We start from the raw sequence: 24,410 nt of genomic DNA on the forward strand, positions 1-24,410 counted from the left end.
GGCTATTGTGCTAAAACAAGTTAATAAGGAAGTTAGGGATTTGGCCCATGGCCCTCCAGCACAAAGTTGTGCAGGTCCAGTTGGGGATGATCTGTTTCACTGGCAAGCCACAATTATGACAGGCCACACAGCACTAGACTAAAAAGCAGCTGATGGGAAGAAAATTTTTATTTGGCTTACAGTCTCAAGGGGAAGCTTTACGACAGCATGAACAGAGACTGGACATCACCTCTGCCACAGCATGTGGAAAACAGCAGCAAGAGGGTGAGCTCAGTTCTGGCAAGGGGGTGTTGGTTGTAACACCCCTAATCCTGACCCTAACAATACATCTCCAGCAAAGCTACACCACCTGGGGACCAACCATTCAGAACATATGAGTTTATGGGGGACATAGGATTCAAAGCACCAGACCATGTAAGGCCACAGGCACAATGTGGTACATGCATTTGGAGTTTACAAGTGTCAAAGGCCCTGGTGTGTCCATTCTCTCTCTCAAATAAATAAATCAATAATTTAATAAAAACATATAAATTTTTATGTATTATGCTTTTAGACTTCTCAAATACAGTGTTGCTATTGTTTTGTTTTCCCGGGCAGGTTCTCACTCTAGGTCAGGCTCACCTGGAACTCACTCTGTAGTCCCAGGCTGGCCTTGAACTCACAGGGACCCTCCTACCTTTGCCTCCTGAGTGCTGGGATTAAATGTGTATAATACCATGTCCTTCCCTCAAATACACTTTTTTAATTTTTTGTTTATTTTTATTTATTTATTTGAGAGCAATAGACAGGGAGAGAAAGAGGCAGATAGATAGAGAATTGGGCATGCCAGGACCTCCAGTCACTGTAAACAAACTCCAGATGCATGTGCCACCTTGTGCATCTAGCTTATGTGGGTCCTGGGGAATCGAGCATCGAACGGGGGGGGGGGGGGGCGGTTCCTTATTCTTCACAGGCAAGCGCTTAACCACTAAGCCATCTCTCCAGCCCCTCTAAATATAGTTTTTAAGAGACTAGTATTAATTCATTTTTAAGTGTGTGTGTGTGTGTCTGAGGATAACCTCTGGATACTTGTTCTCTCCTTCCACACTGCTTGAGACAGTTAGCTCTTATCTAATTCATCTTATCATCAGTCTAGTTGGCCTGAAGGCTTCCAGATTCTCATAACTTTGCCTCCCATTGCTGTAGACAATTGGGATTGTAAGGTATGTGCAGTACTTTACTCCTAATTATCAATTTAAAAAATGTAATAGGTGTTGGGTGTGGTAGCACACGCCTTTAATCCCAGCACTCAGGAGGCGGAGGTAGGAGGATCACCATGAATTCGAGGCCACCCTGAGACTACATAATGAATTCCAGGTCAGCCTGGGCCACAGTGAGACCCTACCTTGAAAAACCAAAAAAAAAAAAAAAAAAAAGTAGTAGGTAATATGGCTGCCTTAATACCAAAGTGGGTTATCTACCTTTTTGGCAAAAACCATCAGAAACAGGAACTTACCTCGCCAGTGGGGAGCGAAATGCTGCAGCAGGAGTAGGAAAATCCATAGTCTTTGTCTCAAGAACTGGCTTTCCTGGGATAAACTTTAAGCTGTTGGGATTTGGGGTGTCTTGTGTTTGAATAAACATGAATCGCACTAAAAAAGGAAAAAAAAGGAAGATTATACTAGAAAAAATAGCTAATAACTTTATGAGGACTGGGGAAATGGCTCAGCAGTTAAAAGTGCTTGCTTGCCAACCCTGCCACTCCAGGTTCAACTCCCCAGCACCCACGAAAAGCCAGATGAATCGAAAAGTTGTGGCCAGCTAGCATGTTTGTTTGCAGTCTGGCATTTCATGTACAGTGGCAAGAGAACCTGCCATGAAGAAGGTAGCATATAGATACCTTGAAGTTATCTTCTGGTCTTTATGCATGCACTGTGACACTGACATACACACACACACAAATAAAGTAAGTTTTTGGAAAGTAGTTGGGTGTGGTGGCACACACCTTTAATCCCAGTACTGCAGAGGTAGGAGGACTGCTGAGAGTTGCGGCCACCCTGAGACTACACAGTGAATTCCAGGTCAGCCTGGGCTAGACAAAAATGAGACCCTACCTCGAAAAAACAAAACAAAACAAAAAAACAAAAAAAAATTAATTGATAAAAAAAAGAATTTAAATAAGCTTTTGGTCTATTAAGTGCTCAGTTTTAGTGAAACTGAAGAAAAATAAAAGATACCACACAGCTTTTAATTCATAAGATGACAAAATAAGAATTTATATAGACGAGAAAGAAATATAGCAATATTGCCTGGGGCTATAGCTCATTTGGTAGAATCCTTACTTAATATTCATAAAGCCCTTGATTTGATCCCAAGCACCATGTAAAACTGTCACAGTGGCACTTGCCTATCCTAATCTCAGCACTTGGGAGGTAGAAACAGAGGATTCAAAGTTTTTCTCTAATACTGAAAACCTAGTTAAAGCCTATGGCTGGGAAGGTCATAAGTTACTACTGTTCTTTGACTAAATGGATGTATTATTTCCACCAAAATGACCTCCAAGAGCTAGAGAAATGGCTTAGTGATTAAGGCACTTGCCTGCAAAGCCAAAGGACCTAGGTTCAATTCCTCAGGACCCATGTAAGGAGGCACAAAGTGGTGCATGTATCTGGAGTTCAATTGCAGTGGCTGGAGAACCTGGCGGGCCCATTTTCTTTCTCTCTGTCTCCCAAATAAATAAGTAAAAGTATAATATTTTTAAAATTAAAAAAATGACTTCTGTGGTGGTTTGCTTCAGGTGTCCCCCATAAATTTAGGTGTTCTACATGCTAGGTTCCCAGCTGATGGAGATTTGGGAATTAACACGTCCTGGAGGGAGTGTATTGTTGGGGGTGGGATTATGGGTATTATAGCCTGTTTCCCCAAACCAGTGTTTGGCATACTCTCCTGTTGCTATGGTCCACCTGATGTTGGCCAGGGGGTGATGTCCACCCTTTGCTCCTGCCATCGTGGAGCTTCCCCTTGAGCCTATAAGCCAAAATAAACCTCTTTTCCCCACAAGTTGCTCTTGGTTGGGTGATTTCTACCAGCAGTGTGAACCTGACTGCAACAGAAAAGTGGTACCGAGAAGTGGGATTGCTGCTAAACACCTGACTGTGTGGCTTTGGCCTTTTGGGGCTGATTTTCAAGAGGAATGTAGAAGGATTTGAAACCTTGGCCTAAGAGATGCCTTGCAGTGCTGTAAGTACAGCTTGATGGTCTATCCTGGTCAGAGCTGCAAGACCTGAATGCAGTAAGAACTATGGACTGTGAGATTTGGCTTATGAGGGTAAGAAAGAGCTTTGCTTGGACTGGGCTTGCAGTTTGTGTGAGAAGCTTGTTCTTATGCCCATGTCCTGAGAAGTTGTGCAGGGTTGCTTTATGTAGAAATAAACTGATGTGAGCAGAGGGATATGGTAGAGAAAGAAAAATCTTTGGGTAAACTGTTGCCTGTTGAGCTGCAATTGAGACTTTTAACCTTTGAGACTGGGCTAGCTGATGGGTACTGGTGCAACAGGAAAAATGTAGACTTTTTTGAAGGGGCCTGAGTGCTCAAGAAGTGTCCTGTTCTTCAAAGTCTGCTTTATTCTCCCCTGGGTTAACAAATTGGCACCCTACCTGGTATTGTGGAGTATGAGAAATGCAGGATAGAGAAAGTCATTGAGTTTGCAACATGGTCTTATGTTTTGGAAATGGCCATGGGCAGTGTGAAGCAGGTTTGTTGGTTGCCTGCATGGAGACCCCATGGAGTCATGAAGATGAACCATGGATTGCAGTGGAGATCCAGTGGAAATGCCAGGACCACGAGATGGCTGCTAAGGAAAACTGCCGGACCCGATGAAGTTTTTCAGGACTGTAAGTAGCCTAGCTGGAGGGGCAGAATTAGAAGTCCACAGACTTGTTGCTGGTTAGAGTTATCAGACTGGGAGATCTGTCACTAAGTAGAGTTGTTGGAGTTGGAGCTACTGAGTTTGGTATTTGCCCTGTTTAAATCATGTATTGCTTAAGTATTTCTTTGCTATGCCCAATGCCATCTTTTGCAGTGTGAATGTTTATTCTGTGCCATTATGGGTTTTGGGGGATGTTTTGGAATTATGGCTTAGTTAAAAGACCTTGGACTATGGGGATGTATGAACATCATTGGAACTGATAAAAACTATGGGGACTTTTAAAGTTGGACTAAATGCATTATATATCATGTATGAATATCAGTTTATGGGGGTCAGGGGTGGAATGTGGTGGTTTGTTTCAGGTGTCCCCTATAAACTTAGGTATTCTGAATGCTAGGTTCCCAGCTAATGGAGATTTGGGAATTAATGCCTCCTGGAGGGAGTGTACTGTTGGTGGCAGGCTTATGAATGTTATAGCCAGTTAGCCAGTGTTTGGCACACTCTCCTGTTGCTATGGTCCACCTTATGTTTGCCAGGAGGTGATGTCCACCCTCTGCTCATCCCATCACTTTCCCTGCCATCATGGAGCATCCCCTTGAGCCTACTAGCCAAAATAAACCTCTTTTTTTTTTTTTTTTCCACAAGCTGCTCTTGGTTGGGTGATTTCTACCAGCAATGTGAACCTGACTGCAACAGCCTCCAATAGTAATGTTTATGCCCATGTATTAGTGCAGCTCTCACTTTACAAAAATATTTATTTGCTTGAGAGAGGTATATATAGAGAGAAAGAGAGAAGATAGAAAGAGAGAATGGGTGCATTAGGGACTCTAGCCATTACAAACAAAGTCCAGACGCATGCATCACCTTGTCCATCTGGCATATATGGATCCTGGGGAACTGAATCTGGTTCCTTTGGCTTTGCAGGAAAGTGCCTTAAACACTAAGCCATCTCTTCAGCCCTGTTCTCATATATATATATATAATATATTATATATATTTTTTCATATATATATATATATTTCATATATATATATATATATTTTTTTTTTTTTTGAGAGAGAGAGAGAAAGAGCACGCATGAGAGACAGAAAGAATGGGCATGCCAGGGCATCCAGCCACTGCAAACAAACTCCAGATGCATGCACCCCCTTGTGCGTCTGGCTTACGTGGGTCCTGGAGAATTGAACTGGGATCCTTTGGCTTTGCAGGCAAACGCCTTAACTGCTAAGCCATCTCTCCAGCCCCCTGTTCCCACTTTTGATTAGAGAAGCTTCTCTTTTTAAATGGTAGTGGCTGGGGAGACTCAAGACCTGTCCATGTGCTGAGAAGTGACAGTTTACTGTTCAGCACTAAATGAGATCTCTATCACACCCAGCAAGGCTTAGGTACCATTGTAAAAGAAGTAGCAAAAAGAATATAAGAGCTAAAAGAAGGAAAGAAATGATTTGGAACACTATCTTCTGGATACAAAGTGGTTGTTGAAATCCTGACATCATAGTAGCTATCCTAACTGTACAAGACTTGTATAATATTGGGCCCACAGACATGTTGTCAAGGATGATGGAGGAAGGAAAAGAACAACAAAAACCCCCACCAAAATAGAAGAGGGTACCAGGTGTGATGATGCATGCCTTTAATCCTAGCACTGGATGCTGAGTTTGAAGCCAGCCTGGGACTGCAGAGTGAGTTCCAGGTCATTGTGGGCTATAGTGAGACTCTGCTTTGAAACAATCCAACAAACAAAGCCAACCCCCCCCAAAAAAAAACCCACCACTATAACTGTGCTGATTGCAGAGGCATTCCTATCAAAATCAAGAAAATAATAAAGATGATTCTTTTTTTTTAATACTTTATTTTTCCTTACTTGTTTAAGAGAAAGAAAGAAGGAAAGAGAGAAAGGCAGACAGATAGATAGATAAAGAGAAGGAAGAGAATGAGCATGCCAGGACCTCCAGCCACTACAAAGGAACTCTAAATGCATGTGCCACCTTGAGCATGGAGTTTATGTGGGTATTGGGGAATCAAACCTGGTCCTTTGGCTTTGTAGGCAAGAGAGTCATAACAGCTAAGTCATCTCTCCAGCTCAAGATGATTCTTTTGAAACACAAATCTGTTTATAATTTTTTAAAGTATTTTCCTTTCAGAAACCTTCTTTTTTTTTTTTCTTTTTTCGAGGTAGGGTCTCATTCTAGCCCAGGCTGACCTGGAATTCACTCTGTATTCTCAGGGTGGCCTTTTGAATTCATGGCGATCCTCCTCTGCTTCCCAAGTGCTGGGATAAAAGATGTGCACTACCACACCTGGCTAGACAGCATTTATTGAGTAACTCATAATCCAGGGGATATGTTCACAAGGTCCTGAGATTTCACAGGTCTACTGAATAATGTTCTACAAATAATTATAGTAAACTATGAAGTATGGTGTTACAAGGGAAAAACCCCACTACATTCTTTTTATAAGCTGCTGGATGGAGAATTTATAAATTCTTCTTCTTCTTCCTTTTTTTTTTGAAGTAGGGTCTCACTTTAGTCCAGGCTGACCTGGAATTCACTATGGAGTCTCAGTTCTTCCTTTTTTTTTTTTGAAGTAGGGTCTCACTTTAGTCCAGGCTGACCTGGAATTCACTATGGAGTCTCAGGGTGTCCTTGAACTCATGGTGATCCTTCTACCTCTGCCTCCGGAGTGCTGGGATTAAAGGTGTGTACCACCATGCCTGGCTTTAAATTCTTATCTTTTATGACTCATAAAATTTAGCAGGAGTTTCTGAAACATAATTTGCTCTAGAAGAGTTAAAATCTTACCTGTGTTACCCAGGGCTGCATGTGGTGGGGAAAGTGGCCTTCCTATAAATAGGTGTAGAGGTGGTTTCTTACTGTTGTATGGATTCATCACATGACAGAATCTACATAAAAAAAAATTTATTTTTAATATATCTTTCAAAATATTTAATTAATTAATTTATTTGAAAGAGGAGAAAGAGGCAGAGAGAGAGAAAGAGAAAGAGAGAATAGGCATGTCAGGGTATCTAGCCATTGCAAATGAACTCCAGATATATGTGCCACCTTATGCATCTGGCTTACGTGGGTACTGGGGAACCAAACCTGGGTCCTCAAGCTTAGCAGGCAAGCACCTTAACTACTAAGCCAACTCTTCAGGCCAACAATGACATCTTAATAGATAAAATCTGGTTTTTGTTTTGCTTTTTTTTTTTTCTGAATCATTTGTTTTATTAGAATGGGATTTGGTTACATAGAAAAAGTGAGCTACATTCTGTGGGACTGGAGATAACAGTACATACTGAATTCTCAGCTGAAGATAGATACTGAAAAGAAATGTCTCACTGGTGTGGTGGCGCACGCCTTTAATCCCAGCTCTCGGGAGGCAGAGGTAGGAGGATCACCGTGAGTTAGAGGCCACCCTTAGACTACAGAGTGAATTCCAGGTCAACCTGTCTTAGAGCGAGATCCTACCTCGGAAAAAAACCAAAAAGAAAAAAGAAAATAAAAAGAAATGCCCTGCACAAGAGAGGACTGTTTTGCTTTTTTTTTTTTTTTTTTTTAACAAAAAGTATTTTATTCATTTATTTGGGGGAGGAGGGAGAGCGTGGGTGCATCAGGGCCCCTAGCCACTGCAAATGAACTCCAGACACATATACCACCTTGTGCATCTGGCTTATGTGGGAACTAGGGAATTGAAATTGGGTCCTTAGGCTTTGCAGGCAAGTGCCTTAACTGCTAAACCATCTCTACAGTCCCTATTTTTTGTTTGCTTTTTTTGGAGACAGAGTCTTATAACATAGGCCAGGTTAGCTTGGAATTCAGCATATAGCCTACATTGGCTTCAAACCTGCAGTGATCTTCCTGTCTCTACCTCCTTAGTAGTGGGTTTACAGTACTAATTTTTTTTTTAAATTTTTATTTATTTATTTGAGAGCAACAGACACAGAGAGAAAGACAGATAGAGGGAGAGAGAGAGAATGGGCGCGCCAGGGCTTCCAGCCTCTGCAAACGAACTCCAGACGCGTGTGCCCCCTTGTGCATCTGGCTAACGTGGGACCTGGGGAACCGAGCCTCGAACCGGGGTCCTTAGGCTTCACAGGCAAGCGCTTAACCGCTAAGCCACCGTCCAGCCCTAATTTTTTTTTTTTTTTCAAGGTAGGGTCTCACTCTAGCTCAGGCTGACCTGGAATTCACTACAGAGTCTCAGGGTGGCCTCGAACTCATGGCAATCCTCCTACCTCTGCCTCCCGAATGCTGGGATTAAAGGCGTGCACCACCACGCCCGGTTTACAGTACTAATCTTTTAAAGTTAGGTTCTACTATTGTATAAAAAAGGATATGTCACTGGGCGTGGTGGCGCACGCCTTTAATCCCAGCACTCATGAAGCAGAGGTAGGAGGATCTCTGTGAGTTGAAGGCCACCCTAAGATTACATAGTGAATTCCAGGTCAGCCTAGGGCTAGAGAGACCTTACGTTGAAAAACAACAAAAGAAAACAAAGAAAAAGAAAAAGACTTGTTTGCTAAGTGTGGTAGCTCATGCCTTTGACTACAGGACTTGGGAAGCTGAGGTGAGAGACTGAGGTAGGAAAATCACAGTGAGTTCAAGGTCAGCCTGGAATATAGTGAGATCCTGCCTCAAAAGAAAAAAAAAGTGTAAAATTTAGACATAACCAGCAATAACATTATAAAGATAACTTCATTTAAAAAAATCGACAGCACTATTTTTAGTTAGGCTAATGATTTAAGCAATTCAAAAAACATGTTTACTGCTGCTTTTTTCACAATAGCAAGGAAATGGAACCAACCTAGATAGATGTCCATCAACAGATGGACAATGAAAATGTAGTATATACACTCACTGAAATCTTTTTTTTTCACTCATTGAAATCTTATTCAGATGTAAAAAAAATGAAATTTGTAAACAGTATGGTGAGTCTGAAAGCATTTATATTGAGCAAGGTGACCCTCACTCAGAAAGACAAAAACCACATGTTTGCATACATAGTTCCTAGCTTCTAAAGTTTTATGTATTTATATAAGTGGTTGTGATTATGGGGGAATGGGTGTTAAGGAGGGGGAGGACAACTGGACACATGCAACATGAAAATGGAAAGGAGGCTGGGGAGATAGAGAAGAACATGGGGGAGGCAGGTGAATGTGGAGACAAATCAACAAAAGCAAAATTGTATTGAAGTGCCATAATGAAACCTACCACTTTGTTTTTTTTTTTATTTTTTTTTTATTTTTATTTATTTGAGAGTGACAGAGAGAGAAAGAGTGTGAGAGAGAGAGAATGGGTGCACCAAGGCTTCCAGCCACTGCAAACGAACTCCAGACACGTGCGCCCCCTTGTGCATCTGGCTAACGTGGGTCCTGGGGAATCGAGCCTTGAACCGGAGTCCTTAGGCTTCACAGGCGAGGGCTTAACCACTAATCCATCTCTCCAGCCCGAAACCTACCACTTTGTACGCAAGTTTGAAAATTAAAACAAACCCAGGCTGGGCGTGGTGGCGCACGTCTTTAATCCCAGCACTCGGGAGGCAGAGGTAGGAGGATCACCATGAGTTCGAGGCCACCCTGAGACTACATAGTTAATTCCAGGTCAGCCTGGACCAGGGTGAGACCCTACCTCGAAAAACCAAAAAAAAAACAAACCCAGGTGTGGTGGCACATACCTTTAATCCCAACTGTCAGGAGGCAGACGTGGGAGGATCTCCGTGAGTTTGAGGCCACCCTGAGACTACATAGTGAATTCTAGGTCAGTCTGGGCTACAGTGAAACTTTACCTCAAAAAACCAAAATTAAAACAATAAAATAAAAAGTACAGCAGGCTGGGTGTGTAGCTTAGTGGGACAGTGCCTGCCCAGCACTAGAAAGCCCTTGGTTTGATTCCTAGCTCCTGAAAGAAACAAGAAATGCAGGAGAAGCATTCCTAAGCAGAAAGCTTCCTGATCATCAACCTAATGCCACAAGTGGGAAATGCCATATTGACCTGATAGGCCCAAGTCAAAATGAGGCACACGAAAAATACTGTATCAGGGCTGGGGAGATGGTCTAGCAGTTAAAGGCACTTGCTTGCAAGGCCTACTAGCCAGGGTTTGATTTCCCAGTACCCATGTAAAGCCAGATGCACAAAGTAGCACATGCATTTGGGGTTCATTTGCAGTGGTAAGAGGCCCTGGTGTGCCCATTTTTTTCTCTGTCTCTCTACTTGCAATTAAATAAAAATATTTTAAAAATTAAAATATTACATCCAGTTTCCTTTAGGTTATAGATAAGGTACATAGGAAACAAAACATGAATTTTGTTTAGACTTGAGTCCTAACCACAAGATCTCATTATGTTCCACAATCTAAAATCGAAAACCCTTGCTGCCTCTACTGTTTGGAAAAAGGGATTATCAACTTGCATTTCAATGTGTCAAAAAGTCTAACAGAATGTGAACTATCACCCTGCAAAGTGCTAAAGCAATCAACAATCTATATACTTCTTGCCTGGAAACACATAACCCAGTGTGGTTAATTATTCCACTGTGGTACGGAAGTATTAATGGGCTATTATTTTTTAAATTTTTTATTTCTTTATTTGAGAGTGACAGACACAGAGAGAAAGACAGAGGGAGAGAGAGAGAATGGGCGCGCCAGGGCTTCCAGCCTGTGCAAACGAACTCCAGACGCGTGCGCCCCCTTGTGCATCTGGCTAATGTGGGACCTGGGGAACTGAGCCTCGAACTGGGGTCCTTAGGCTTCACAGGCAAGCGGTTAAAACCGCTAAGCCATCTCTCCAGCCCTTAATGGGCTATTTTTGGCACAGGCCTTTAATCTCAGGACTAGGGAGGCTGACGTAGGAGAGCCATGAGTTGTTTTTTTTTTTTTTTAACTTAAAATTAAAAATACAAAATAAAAATGAAGAGAGAAAGCAAAAATAACTATCACTAAAAAAGGAAACAACTTTAGTAATTAAGAAAATCTTTACAGTACTAACTGGCAGTGGTGATAAAAAATTTATTACTATGGGCTAGGGCATTTGCCTGCAAAGCCAAAGTATCCAGGTTCAATTCCCCAGGACACATATAAGCCAGATGCACAAGTGGTACATACATCTGGAGATTGTTAGCAGTAGCTGAAGGCTCTGGAACACCTATATCTCTCTCTGCCTCTTTTTGTCTCTCTTAAATAAAATGAAATTTAATCCTAGAAGCTGGGCAGAGGTAGGAGGATCACCATTAGTTTAAGACCAGCCTGGAGCTACACAGTGAGTTTCAGGTCAGTCTGGGCTAGAGTGAGACCCTACCTCAAAAAAAAAAAAAAAAAAAAAGACTAAAATTACTGCTAGACATTCAACTGTCATTGTATTAAGAGTCAATGGGAAATTTCAAGCACAAAAATCACTTTTGTAATCACACACATCATCTTCTTTCTAATCTTTCTGTTATTTTTCACCTATAATAAGCATGAAGTAACAATCAAGGGACATCAAAGTCACTGAGAAATCAAGTTGGAGCTGAGTTGGAAGCCTCCTTCCCATTAACTCGCTGTCAGGACTCTGGAAAGAGATATGCAGCATGGTGCAATGGTCACATGTCTGTTTTGGGGGAAACCAACTGCTCTCTGATTGGATATAAGGTCACTCCATGGGAGGTAATTCATGTCTGGCTAGTTCAGAAAACCTACTCAAAAGCCTATGGCTAGGGCTAGAGAGATGGCTTAGCTGTTAAGGCACTTGCCTATGAAGCCCAAGTACCCAGGTTTAATTCCCCAGTACCTACATAAGCCAGATGCACAAGATGACACATGTATCTGGAGTTCCTTTGCAATGGCTAGAGGCCCTGGCACACCCATTCTCTCGCTCAAATAAATAAATAAAATATTTTTTTCTTAAAAAAACCTTATAGAGCTGGGCGTGGCGGCGCACATCTTTAATCCCAGCACTCTGGAGGCAGAAGTAGGAGGATCGCCATGAGTTCAAGGCCACCCTGGGACTACATAGTGAATTCCAGGTCAGCCTGGGATAGAGTGTGACCCTACCTTGAAAAGCAAACAAACAACAACAACAACAAAGATATATTATACCCACCAACTGCCTCTCACTTTGGTTAGAGAAGCTTCTCGTCAACTGACATGTCATCCCAGCAAAAAATAAACAGAGACATCTGGATTAAATGATGTCATAGAACAAATGGACCTAAAAGATATTTCCAGAACTTTCCATCCAAATGCTGCAGAATATACATTTTTCTCAGCAGCACATGGAATATCCTCTAAAATGACCATATATTAGGACACAAAGCAAACATTATCAAACACAAGATGATTGAAATAATCCCTTGTACTCTATCTGACCACAATGGGATTAAACTACAAATCAGCAACAGGAAACACTACAAAGCATAAAGAAATTCATGGAGGGCTGGAGAGATGGCTTAGTGGTTAAGCGCTTGCCTGTGAAGCCTAAGGACCCCGCCCGGTTCGAGGCTTGATTCCCCAGGACCCAACTTAGCCAGATGCACAAGGGGGTGCATGCGTATGGAGGAGTTCGTTTGCAGTGGCTGGAAGCCCTGGTGCACCCATTCTCTCTCTATCTGTCTCTCTCTCTCTCTCCCTCTCTCTCTGTCACTCTCAAATAAATAAATAAAAATGAATAAAAAATATTAAAAAAAAGAAATTCATGGAGACTAAACAGTACACTATTGAATGATGAATGGCTTGTTGAAGAAATCAAAAATGAAATCAACAAATTCATAGAATCAAATGATGATGAGACTACAACACCAAAACCTTTGGGACACAATGAAGGCGGTCCTAAGAGGGAAATTTATAGCTCTAAGTGCCTATATAAAGAAATCAGACAGTAAATAATTTAATACTTCAACTTAAAGCCTTGGAAAAAGAAGAAGGCAAACCAAAGATCAGTAGATGATAAGAGATAATAAAGATTAGGGCAGAAATTAATGAAATAGAAACAACAAAAAGCATTCCAAAGAATCAATGAAACAAAGAGTTGGTTCTTTGAAAGAATAAACAAGATTGATAAACCCTTAGAAAATCTGACCAGAAATAAGAGAGAAGAGATAAAAATTAATAAAATTAGAAATGAAAAAGGCACCATTACAACAGATACCAAAGAAATTCAGAAAATCATAAGGACATAGTTAAAGCATATATATGCCTCTAAGTTGAAAATTTGAAAGAAATGGATGATTGCCTTGATTCATATGACCTACCAAAATTAAATCAAGATGAGATAAATCATAAGTACGGAAACAAGTACAGAGATCCAACCAGTTATAAAAAGTCTTACAAACCAGGCATGGTGGCGCACACCTTTAGTCCCAGCACATGGGGAGGCAGAGGTAGGAGAATCCCCATGAGTTCAAGCCCATCCTGAGACATAGTGAATTCCAGGTCAGCCAGGACTAGAGTGAGACACTACCTCGAAAAACAAAACAAAACAAGAAGGCTCCCAACCAAAAAAAGTCCAGGCTTGGATGGATTCACTGGTGAATTTTACCAGACCATCATGGAAGAACTAACAACACTCCTTCTCACACTTTTCCATAAAATAGAAAAAGAAGAAATTCTATTGAACTCCTTCTATGAAGCCAGCATCACCCTGATACCAAAACCAGACAAAGACAGAACAAAAAAAGAAAATTATACACCAGTCTCCCTCATGAACATAGATGTAAAGATTCTGAACAAAATATTAGCAAACAGAATACAAGAATATATCAGAAAGATTATTCACTGCAACCAAGTAGGCTTTATCCCAGAGATGCAGGGATGGTTCAACATATGCAAACTGATATTTGTAAGACATTATTTAAATGGACTGAAGGACAAAATCACATGATGAGCCAGGCATGGTGGCACACACCTTTAATCCCAGCACTTGGGAAGCAGAGGTAGGATGATCACCTTGAGTTCGAGGTCACTCTGAGACTGCTACATAATGAATTCCAGATCAGCCTGAGCTACATCAAGACCCTACTTTGAAAAAAAAAAAAAAATGACCCTACTTTGAAAAACCAAAATAAATAAATAAAAATAAAAATCACATAATCATCCCAATAGATGCAAAAAAGGCATTTGACAAAATCCAACATTCCTTCATGGTAAAAGTCCTACAGAAACTGGGAATAGAAGGAACATATCTCAACATAATAAAAGTTACTTTTGACAAACTTACAGCCAACATAGTACTAGATTGGAAAAAAAACTTGAAGCTTTTCCACTAAATTCAGGAACAAGACAAGGGTGTCCACTGTCCCCACTTTTATTTAATATAGTACTGGAAGGCTTAGTGATAGCAATAAGGCAAGAGACACTTATAAAAGGGATACAAATTGGAAAGGAAGAAATCACATTATCATTATTTGCAGATGTATGATGCTATTCATAAAAGACCCTAAGGACTCTACCAATAAACTGTTAGAGCTGATAAACACTTTTAGCAACATAGCAGGATACAAAATAAGCACACAGAAAACATTAGCTTTCCTACATACTAACATCAAACATGTGGAGGATGAAATCAGGAAATCTCTCCCATTCACAGTTGCCTCAGAAAAAAAAAAAGATAAATAAATAAATAAGTACCTTGGAATAAACCTAACCAAGGAAGTGAAGGATCTCTACAATGAGAACTTTAAAACACCCAAGCAAGAAATTGCAGACAACACTAGGAAATGGAGACATCCCATGTTCTTGGATTGGAAGAATTAATATTGTGATAATGTCAATCTTACCAAAAGCAATCTACACATTTAATATAATTCTCATTAAAATTCCAATGACATTCTTCACAGAAATAGAAAAAACAATCCTAAAATTCATTTGGAAGCACAAAAAAAACACCTCAAGTAGCCAAAACAATTTTGAGCAACAAAAGTAAGGCTGGTAGTATCATCATACCAGATTTTAAGCTATATAAACATTATATACATTAACAAAAACAGCATGGTATTGGCACAAAGACTGACATGCAGAAGAAGGGAACAGAATAGAAGAGCCAGATGTTAATCCAGGCAGCTCCAGCCATCTGATTTTTGAGAAAAATGCAAAAAATATTCACTGGAGAAATGACAGCCTCTTCAGTAAGTGGTGCTGGGGAAAACTAGATATCTATATGCAGAAGGATGAAAATAGACCCTGCCTTTCTCCATGCACAAGAATCAAGTCCAAATGGACCAGGGACCTTAGTATCAGACCTGAAACTCTCAAACTGCTAGAGGAAAGGGTAGGGGAAATCCGTCAACATACTGGCATAGGAAATGACTTCCTGAATATAAACCCAATTGCTCAGGAAATTGAACCACAATTCAAACACTGGGATTTCATGAAATTACAAAGCTTTTTACAGCAAAGAACACTGAATAGAACAAAGAGACAACCTACAGAATGGGAGAAAATCTTTGCCAGTTATACATCTGACATAAGCTTAATAAAAAAAAAGACTAATATCCAGAATATACAAAGAACTCAAAAAACAAAACAATAAGAAATCAAACAACCAAAGTAACAAGTAGGCTATGGAACTAGAGTTCTCAAAGAAGAAATACAGATGGCTCATAAGCATCTAAAAAAGTGTTCTACATCCTTAGCCATCAGGGAAATGTAAATTAAAACTACTTTGAGATTTCATCTCACTCCTGTCAGAATGGCTACTATCAAGAAAACAAATGACAATAAATGTTGGCAAGAATGCAGAAAACGGGGAAGCCTTCTACATTGTTGGTGGGAATGTACTTTGGTACAGCCATTGTATAAATCACTGTGGAAGCTCTTGAGATAGCTAAAAATAGATTTACTATATGACCCTGCTATAGCACTCCTAGGCATATATCCTAGTGACTCTTCTCACTACCTTAGATATACTTACACAACCATGTTTCTTGCTGCTCTACTCACAATAGCTAGGAAATGGAACCAGCCTAGATGCCCCTCAACAGATAAATGGATAATAAAGATGTGGAATATCTACACAATGGAGTTCTATTCAGCGATAAAGAAAAATGAGATGAAATTTGCACAGAAATGGATGGATCTGGAAAGGATTATACTAAATGAGGTAACCCAGGCCCAGAAAGCCAAACATCATTATGTTCTCTCTATATGTGGATCCTAGCTACAAATGTGTAAGCTTGTGTGTGAGCTGGAACCAAAAATCAGTAGCAGAGGCCCATAAGCTAGAAAAAGGTTATAAGGGAGGGAGGAGAAGGAAGGACTTTAGGGGATGATATTATATATATGTAAGTAGATGAGAGGGAGTGGAATTGCCTAAGAGAGGCTGGGGTAAGAAATTCAGTAAAAGAAGGGTGGGGGGGAGGGGACAATTAAAATTCAAGATATTCTGAGTAAGACATATGAAAACATACTACTTTGGATAATGGTACATCCAGAAGCCATAGATTGTTACTAGAAAATTTTCAGTGCAAGGGATGGGATACCTGCCAGTGAGTTGTTGGCCAGAGAGGTTCCTGTTGCCTCCAATACATTACAGGACATTGCTAAGGCCCTTGGTTTCCCATGAGAAACATGGTAACACCCTACTGTTGAAGACTTCTTGTGCCTGGTCGGCAAGGTCACTGAGAAAACAAGCTAGGGCTGAGCCACAAAGCTCCTTCCTGTAGACCAGCTTACTGAAAGCTAGAAAAAACAGCACTGCATACAGCCCTATGGAAGACCGAAGTCATCAGTGGTGAAAACAATGGACACTGGAAGCCTCAATTTTGGCCAGCCAAGCCAAATGATTGAACAGGTACAACAGTGGCATGTCTGCTCTGGGGGAAACCAACTGCTTCTAACTGGACGAGAGGCCCGCTGTATGGGAGGGAATTCACGCCTGGTACTGAAAACCTAATCAAAAGTCTATGGCAGGTCATGAGTCAGGGGTGTAAAGCCTGCTCTTGTCTGGTTAAATGCATATATTATGCTCACCAAACTGCCCAGTAACACTACAGTTAGTGTTCATATTAATATATTACTGCTACTTTCACTTTTGGTTAGAGAAGCTTCTCTTTTCAGTTGGCAATGACCACCGGGATGACCCAAAAGGCAACATAGTGCGGATGTGAGGGAGGATTCTTTAGCACTGAAACATCTCCATCACAACCCCCAAGGTGCAGGGTCCATTGCAGAAGAGGTGGTGGAAAGAATGTAAGAGCCAAAGGAAGGGTACCACTCTATAATGCAACTGTCCGGACAGAAATTGGCCTCCATATCCATGACCCTGCAGTGCTTAGCAATACCTTCACAAAGCCCTCATAATAGGAGGAAAAGACTATGACATCAAAATAAAAGAGTAACTAACAGAGAATGGGAGGGGATATGGTGGAGAATAGAGTTGTGAAGGGGAAAGTGGAGGAGGGGAGAGACATATTTTTTTTTTGTTTATAAATATAAATAGTTGCAATAAAAAAGCTTAAAAAAAGCTGTGCGTGGTGGCGCACACCTTTAATCCCAGCACTCCGGAGGCAGAGGTAGGAGGATCACCATGAGTTTGAGGCTACCCTGAGACTACATAGTGAGGTCCAGGTCAGCCTGGGCTAGAGTGAGACCCTACCTCAAAAAACCAAAAAAAAAAAAAAAAAAAAAAAAAAAAGTTAAACAAAAGACTAATGGAGAGAGGGAGGGGATATGATGGAGTGTGCAGTTTTGAAGGGGATAGTAGGGAAGGGAATTATTATGGCTTATTGTCTGTAAGCATAAGTTGTCAATAATAAAATTATACATTAAAGAATCAAAAAGAATAAATTATTAAAAATATAGAAAATACTAGTTGGAAATAAGAGATTCAATGGAGAGGGGGTTTGGAAGGCACAAAAGCATTGGAAGAGGAATATGATCATGGTATGTTGTCTATATTTATGGAAGTTGTCAAAGTTAATAAAAGAAAGAGTGAATATCAAGTAAATGAAATACACATTACTCAGTCCTTTTCTATCCTCAGGAGTCTGTAAATGTTGTTTACAAAAAAAGCTACTGGACTGGAGGGATGGCTTAGCAGTTAAGGCACTTGTCTGCAAAGTCAAAGGACCCAGGTTCGATTACCCAGGACCCACGTAAGCCAGATGCACAAGGTGCTGCATGCTTCTGGAGTTCATTTGTAGTGGCTGAAGGCCCTTGCATACCCATTCTCTCTTTCTCTATCTGCCCCTCTCTCTCTCAAATAAATAAATTTTTTAAAAAAAGCATTAGCACTTTAAAGTATGGGCTAAGGAGATGGTTCAGTGAATCAAATGCTTGCAGTGCAAACATGAGGACCAGAATTCAGAACCTACATAAAATTAAATGCAAGCCGGGCATGGTGGCGCACGCCTTTAATCCCAGCACTCGGGAGGCAGAGGTAGGAGGATCGCTGAGAGTTCGAGGCCACCCTGAGACTACATAGTGAATTCCAGGTCAGCCTGAGCCAGAGTGAGACCCTACCTCAAAAAAACCAAAAAAAAAAAAAAAAAAAAAAATTAAATGCAGTAGCACTCTACCACTGCCACTACAGCACGATGGATGTGGAGAGGAAGAATTCCCAGAAGCTCATGGGTTAGCCAGCTATCCTGACCTATGCAATGGCAAACAAGACCCCGCTTCCAGCAAGCATCTAGTGTTGTCTTCTGTCCTCAACACACCATGGCACACTGTGCCTCACAAACATAAACATATATATATATGGCGCATGTGCACAGATTAAGATAATTACTCTATGGTAGCAATAAAGACTTTATTATTTACTAATACATTCTTTCCATTAGACTGAAAACCTAAGGGGAGAGACTGCCATTTCTGTCCCCAAATGCTTAGTACTATGGGCTCAGATCCTCATTTCTTCTTCTTTTTCTTTTTTAAATATTTTATTTATTTCCAAGGTGGGAGAGAGAGAATGAGAACAGGCACACAAGGGCTTCCATGCACTGCAAACAAACTCTAGATAGGTGTGCCACTTTGTGCATCTGGCTTTTACGTGGGTTCTAGGGAGTCAAACCTGGATTGTTAGGCTTTGCTTTCAAGTGCCTTAACTGCTAAGCCCTCTCTCCAGCTCTCAGATCCTTATTTCTTAATTGAAGTCAATAGTTATAGTTATTGCATAAAGTCTAGGAAGGTACTGACACACAATCCATGAGAAGTGCCAAGCAACCCAGGAGGCGCAACTTAATTTGCAGCTACTATCATTATCTTTAAGTAGTGACCAATAGCTACTGACTGAATGAATGGAGGAAATACTGTAGAACTTGCAAACATTGGAGTACTAGTATTGCTGTTCCCAGGGAAATGACAGCAGAGTTGATAAATCAAAAGCATAGCTTGACAGTTGTTTTTTTTTTTTTTTTTCATTTTTTCTGAGGTAGGGTCTCATTCTGTAGGCCCAGGCGGACTCAAAGTCACAGCAATCCTTCTACTTCTGCCTCTCAAGTGCTGGGATTAAAAGGCATGCACCACCAAGCCTGGTTAGCAGGTTTAAAGTAAAAAATATAAAGAAAGCCTGGGGTAAATTATTCAAGGAAGACATCTAAAAAATACGGGAGACTGCCCAGATTCGATTCCTCAGTACTCCAATAAAGCCAGATGCAAATAGGGACTCAACCAATACAATTCTATAAAGTTGCTATTTTCAGGAAATGCATTTGGCCTGTTTGTTTTGGAACAAGGCCTCATATTGGGTGAGCTGGCTTCTAACTTACTAACTACTCTGTAACCCAGACTGGCCTTGAACTCCTGACACCTCCTGCTTGCGACCTCCCAAGTGCTGGGATTACAGGAGTCTGCCACTACGCCCAGTTCTGCAAATTCATTTAGACCTTCAAAAGCATCGTTAACTCTTTAACACTCAAAAGGTCGCATCCTATTAGGCCTTTTACTCCAGAAGTGAAACGAGGATCTGACACTAAAGTCTTGTCAGCAGGGCCGGCCGACGTCACTGGGAAGCGGAACTCGGGGGCAGGGCTCTGGGAGAGACAAGAAGGGGGACTGCCTGGGCCTAGGGGTGGTTTTCCCTAGGCGTCCCTTCTCTTGGGAGCGGTATGACCTTGGACTTGCCAGGTCTTCACCACGATCCTCATGGGGAAAGTGAAGAAGTGACATTACGAATTGACTTTGGGGCCGCACGTGGAGAGGGGCCAAGCGCTGGCTTTTGAGCCCCGCCGCCGTCCCGCTCCGGACGGAGTCTGCTCCAGCCCCGACACGCACGCAGCCCCCTCCCTCCGAGGGCGGCGCCCGCTCCGCAGTCAACGCCCGCGGCACCCTGCCCGCAGCTGCAGCGCCGTCACCTACCGCCTGCACAGCCCGACCGCAGCTCCCCAACCCCGCCCGGCCGCCGCCGCCGCCGCCGCCGCCGCCACAGCCATCGTTTTTTAAGTCACAGTGCGCAGGCCCCGCGCAAGCGCAGACCTCTGGGAGGGAGGCAAACAACAGAAGGGCGCAGCCTACAGGCAGAAGTCGGTATTGCGGTGAGCCTGCCCCCTCACCCCCCACCCCGCACCCTGCCTGGAGAAATCTGAACATTTGGCTGCTTTGGGTCCTGCTATTAGAAAGCCATTCCCTCCGCAAAACCTGCCCCATTCCCTTTGTGGGACGCTGCTCGCTCTCGAAGACTGGCACAGTGACTGCCCCCAATCTCTGCTGACCTGTGACAATTCCTAGACTTTCATTTTTTGTTGGGGGGGGGGGCGGGGGAACAGTCAGGATTGATCCAGGGTTTCATAGTCTAGGCTAGACTCAACTCACTATGTTGTGGAGGTTTTGATGACAGTCTCTTAGTAGGGATTTATATTATTCTCTTGGTTAAGGAATGAGATAGAAGGTTGGGGAAGTCTACAGAGGTGAAGTGCCTTTATTACAGCATTTCATGCTCTGTCACTGCTAATGTTGCTCTTGATCATAGCTGCAGCTGTATATGCCACTGTGAAGTTACTCCATATCCTCTTCCATTTACAACTCTTAGGAAGCACAGCCCAATTCAACGTGTGTAACTCTATATAAATAAACTAGTTGAAAACCTGTGTGGTGGTGCACAACTTTAATTCCAGCACTCAGGAGGCACAGGTAGGAGGATCACCATGAGTTCGAGGCCATAATTATGAGTTCAAGGTCAGCCTGAGCAACTAAGGGAGACCCTATCTTAGTTTAACATTTTTAAAGAGTTCTGGGGTCATAGTTTAGTGGTAGAAAAAAAAAAAAAAAAGAGCAGCCAGATGTGGTGGTGCATGCCTTTAATCCCAGCACTCGATAGGCAGAGGTAAGAAATTTGCCATGAGCTCGAGGCCACCCTGGGAGAACATAATGAATTCCAGGTCAGCCTGGACCAGAATGAGGCCCTACCTCGAAAAGCCCAAACAAACCAACAAACCCTGTGTGAAATTTGTCCTTTCGTCCCTATTCAGTATTTTTATTAGCATTTGTTAATTGTACATACATATAATAATGGACTTATATTTTATTTTTAAATATTTATTGGTGTTTATTTATTGGAGAGAAAGAGACAGAAACAGAGAGAGAGAGAGAGAGAGAGGCTGAGGGAGAAAGAAAGTGCTTGCCAAGGCCTCCTGCTTCTGCACAGGACCTCGAGACACATGTGCCACTTTGTGCATCTGGCTTTATGTGGGTACTGGGGAATCAAACCCAGGCTGTCAGGCTTTGCAAGCAAGAGCCTTTAACACCACTGAGAAATCTCTCCAGACTGATTTATGATATTTTCATACATGTGCTGGTTTGAATCAGATGTCTCCCATAAACTCTTGTGTTGTGAGTGCTTAGTCTCTAGCTGGTTGTCATTTGGGAGGTAGAGCCTTGTTGGAGGTTATGATTTGGTGGACTAGCTTTGGTATTTCAGAGTCTAGCTTTCCACTTGTCAGGCTCTCTTTTTTTTTAATTTTTTTTCATTTATTTATTTATTTGAGAGTGACAGACAGAGAGAAAGAGGCAGATAGAGAGAGAGAATGGGTGCGCCAGGGCTTTCAGCCACTGCAAACGAGCTCCAGACGTGTGCGCCTCCTTGTGCATCTGGCTAACGTGGGTCCTGGGGAACTGAGCCTCAAACCGAGGTCCTTAGGCTTCACAGGCAAGCGCTTAATGGCTAAACCATCTCTCCAGCCCCTTTCAGGCTTTTTTAAAATTTTATGTTTTGTCCATAATTTTTCATAATTACAGACAATAAACCATGGTAATTCCTTCCCCCCTCATTTTTTTTTTTGAGGTGGGGTCTCACTTGGCCCAGGCTGACCTGGAATTAACTATGTAGTCTCAGGGTGGCCTCAAACTCACAGCAACCCTCCTACCTCCACCTCCCAAGTGCTGGGATTAAAGGTGTGTGCCACCATGCCTGGATCACCTCACTTTTTGCAACCCCACTCTCCATCATATCCCCTCCCCCTCTCAATCAGTCTCTTGTATTTTGATGCCATCATCTTTTCCTCCTATTATGGTGGTCTTGTGTAAGTAGTGTCAGGCACTGCGAGGTCATGGATATCCAGGCCATTTTGTGCCTGGAACAGTGCATTGTATTATTTTTATTTTTTAATGTATTTATTTGAGCAAGAGAGAGAGAAGCAGATAATGAGATTGGGCACACCAGGGCCTTCAGCCACTGTAAACAAACTCTAGACGTAGATGCGTAAGCCCCCTCTTGTACATCTAGCTTATGTGGGTCCTGGGAAATCAAACCTAGGTCCTTTGGCTTTGCAGGCAAACGCCTTAACCGCTAAGCCACCCCTCCAGCACTGGAAGAGTGCCTTGTAAGGAGTTCTTCCTTTTACTCTTACATTCTTTCCACTACCTCTTCTGCAATGGACTCTGAGCCTTGGAAGGTGTGACAGAGATATTTCAATGCTGAGCACTCCTGTCATTTCTAAGCACTATGGTGCCTTTTGAGTCATCCCAAGGTCACTCCCATCTGCAAAAAGAAGCTTCTCTAACCAAAAGTGTGATTAATATGTGGTTATGAACATAAAGAGAAGTGCTTACTGGGCAGTTTGGTGAGCATAACATAGTCAGCCAGACACCAGCAGACATTACAACCATAGGGTTCATGACTTCCCCATCATAGGTTTTTAGTATCAGGCATGTATTCCCTTCTGTGGAGCGGGCCTGCAATCAAATTGGAGAGGTTTGTTTCCCCCATAACAGACATGCCACTATTGCACTCATTGGCTTATTTGGCCTGGCTGACCAAATTTAAGGCTTGCAGTGTTCACTGTTGCTTATCTCTACTGGTGATTTCTCTCTCTCTCTCATGAAGCTGTATGCAGCATAGCTTTTTCCAGCTTTCTGTCAGCTGGGCTACAGGAAGGAGGTTTCCAGCTCAGCTCCAATAAGATTTCTCAGTGATCCTGCAGCCCAAGCATGTGAAGTCTTCAGCAATACCATCTATTCCTGGTGGGAAACTAATAACCTTGGCCTGTAATGTTTTGGGGGCATCGGGGACCTTGCTGGCCAACAACTCACTGGAAGGTATCCCATTCCTGGCACTGAGAATTTTCTAGTAACAGTCTATGGCTTCTGGGTACACCATTGTCCAAAAAAGTAGGTTTCCCTATGACTTATTCATACCCTCTCAGATTTTGATTAACCCTCCCCCACCCTTCCCCTGACCTCATTTAGGCCTTTACACCCTCAGTGATCTGTTCTTCTACTTACATATATACAACACCATCCCCTTAAGTTCTATCTCCTACCTCCCTTACAACCCCTTTCTAGCTTACTGGCCTCTGCTACTGAGTCTCAGTTAGGCTTTTTATTTTATTATTTTTTATTTATTTACTTATTTATCTATTTATTTATTTATTTGACAGAGAAAGAAGAGAGAATGAGAGAGTGAGAATGGGCATGCCAGGGCCTCTAGCCACTGCAAATGAACTCCAGACACATGTGTCCCTTTGTGCATCTGGCTAACATGGGTCCTGAGGAATCGAAGCTGGGTCCTTTGGCTTTGCAGGCAAATGCCTTAACCACTAAGCCATCCCTCCAGCCCAGTTAGGCTTTAAAAATATTTATATTTTAGTTATTTGAGAGAGAGAGAGAGAAAGAGAACGAGTGAAAGAGGCAGTTAGAATGAGCATGCCAGAGCCTTTAGCCACTGTAGACTAACTCCAGACACATATGCCACCACGTGCATCTGCCTTTATGTGGGTACTAGGGAATTGAACCTAGCTTCACAGACAAGTGCCTTAACCACTAAGTCATCTCTCCAGCCCTTCTATGTGTCTCTTAAAGGATATTTATGACTAGTATGGGCTCACATAGATTAACAACTTCCATGATTGCAAACAATAACCCATGGTAACGCCCTCCCTCCCCACTTTCCCCTTTGAAACTCCATTCTCCATCATATCCCCTCCCCCTCTCAATCAGCCTCTTTTATTTTGATGTCATGATCTTTTCCTCCTATTATGATAGTCTTGTGTAGGTAGTGTCAGGCACTGTGAGATCATGGATATCCAGGCCATTTTGTGTCTAGGGCGATCACGTTGTAAGGAGTCCTACCCTTCCTTTGGCTCTTACATTCTTTCTGCC

General features: G+C 42.1%; 1 protein-coding gene across 2 annotated transcripts in view; it reads right to left on the reverse strand.

Moving 5' to 3' along the window:
• Nfu1 (NFU1 iron-sulfur cluster scaffold) overlaps positions 1–20,263 on the reverse strand; it is a 44,265-nt gene extending 24,002 nt beyond the window's left edge. Inside the window, exons 1-3 of one of the 2 annotated variants that reach the window (XM_045152640.1) lie at positions 20,175–20,263; positions 6,710–6,810; positions 1,496–1,631 (exon numbers count right to left, since the gene is read on the reverse strand). In XM_045152640.1, the coding sequence (XP_045008575.1) occupies positions 1,496–1,631; positions 6,710–6,810; positions 20,175–20,248 (311 nt within the window). In that variant the 5' untranslated portion in view covers positions 20,249–20,263. The remainder of the gene's footprint in view (positions 1–1,495; positions 1,632–6,709; positions 6,811–20,174) is intronic. The other variant, XM_045152639.1, reaches the window with a different exon arrangement.
• Positions 20,264–24,410: the final 4,147 nt, after the last annotated feature.

Source organism: Jaculus jaculus, chromosome 6, assembly GCF_020740685.1.
Source record: "Jaculus jaculus isolate mJacJac1 chromosome 6, mJacJac1.mat.Y.cur, whole genome shotgun sequence".
NCBI classification, from domain to species: Eukaryota; Metazoa; Chordata; class Mammalia; order Rodentia; family Dipodidae; genus Jaculus; species Jaculus jaculus.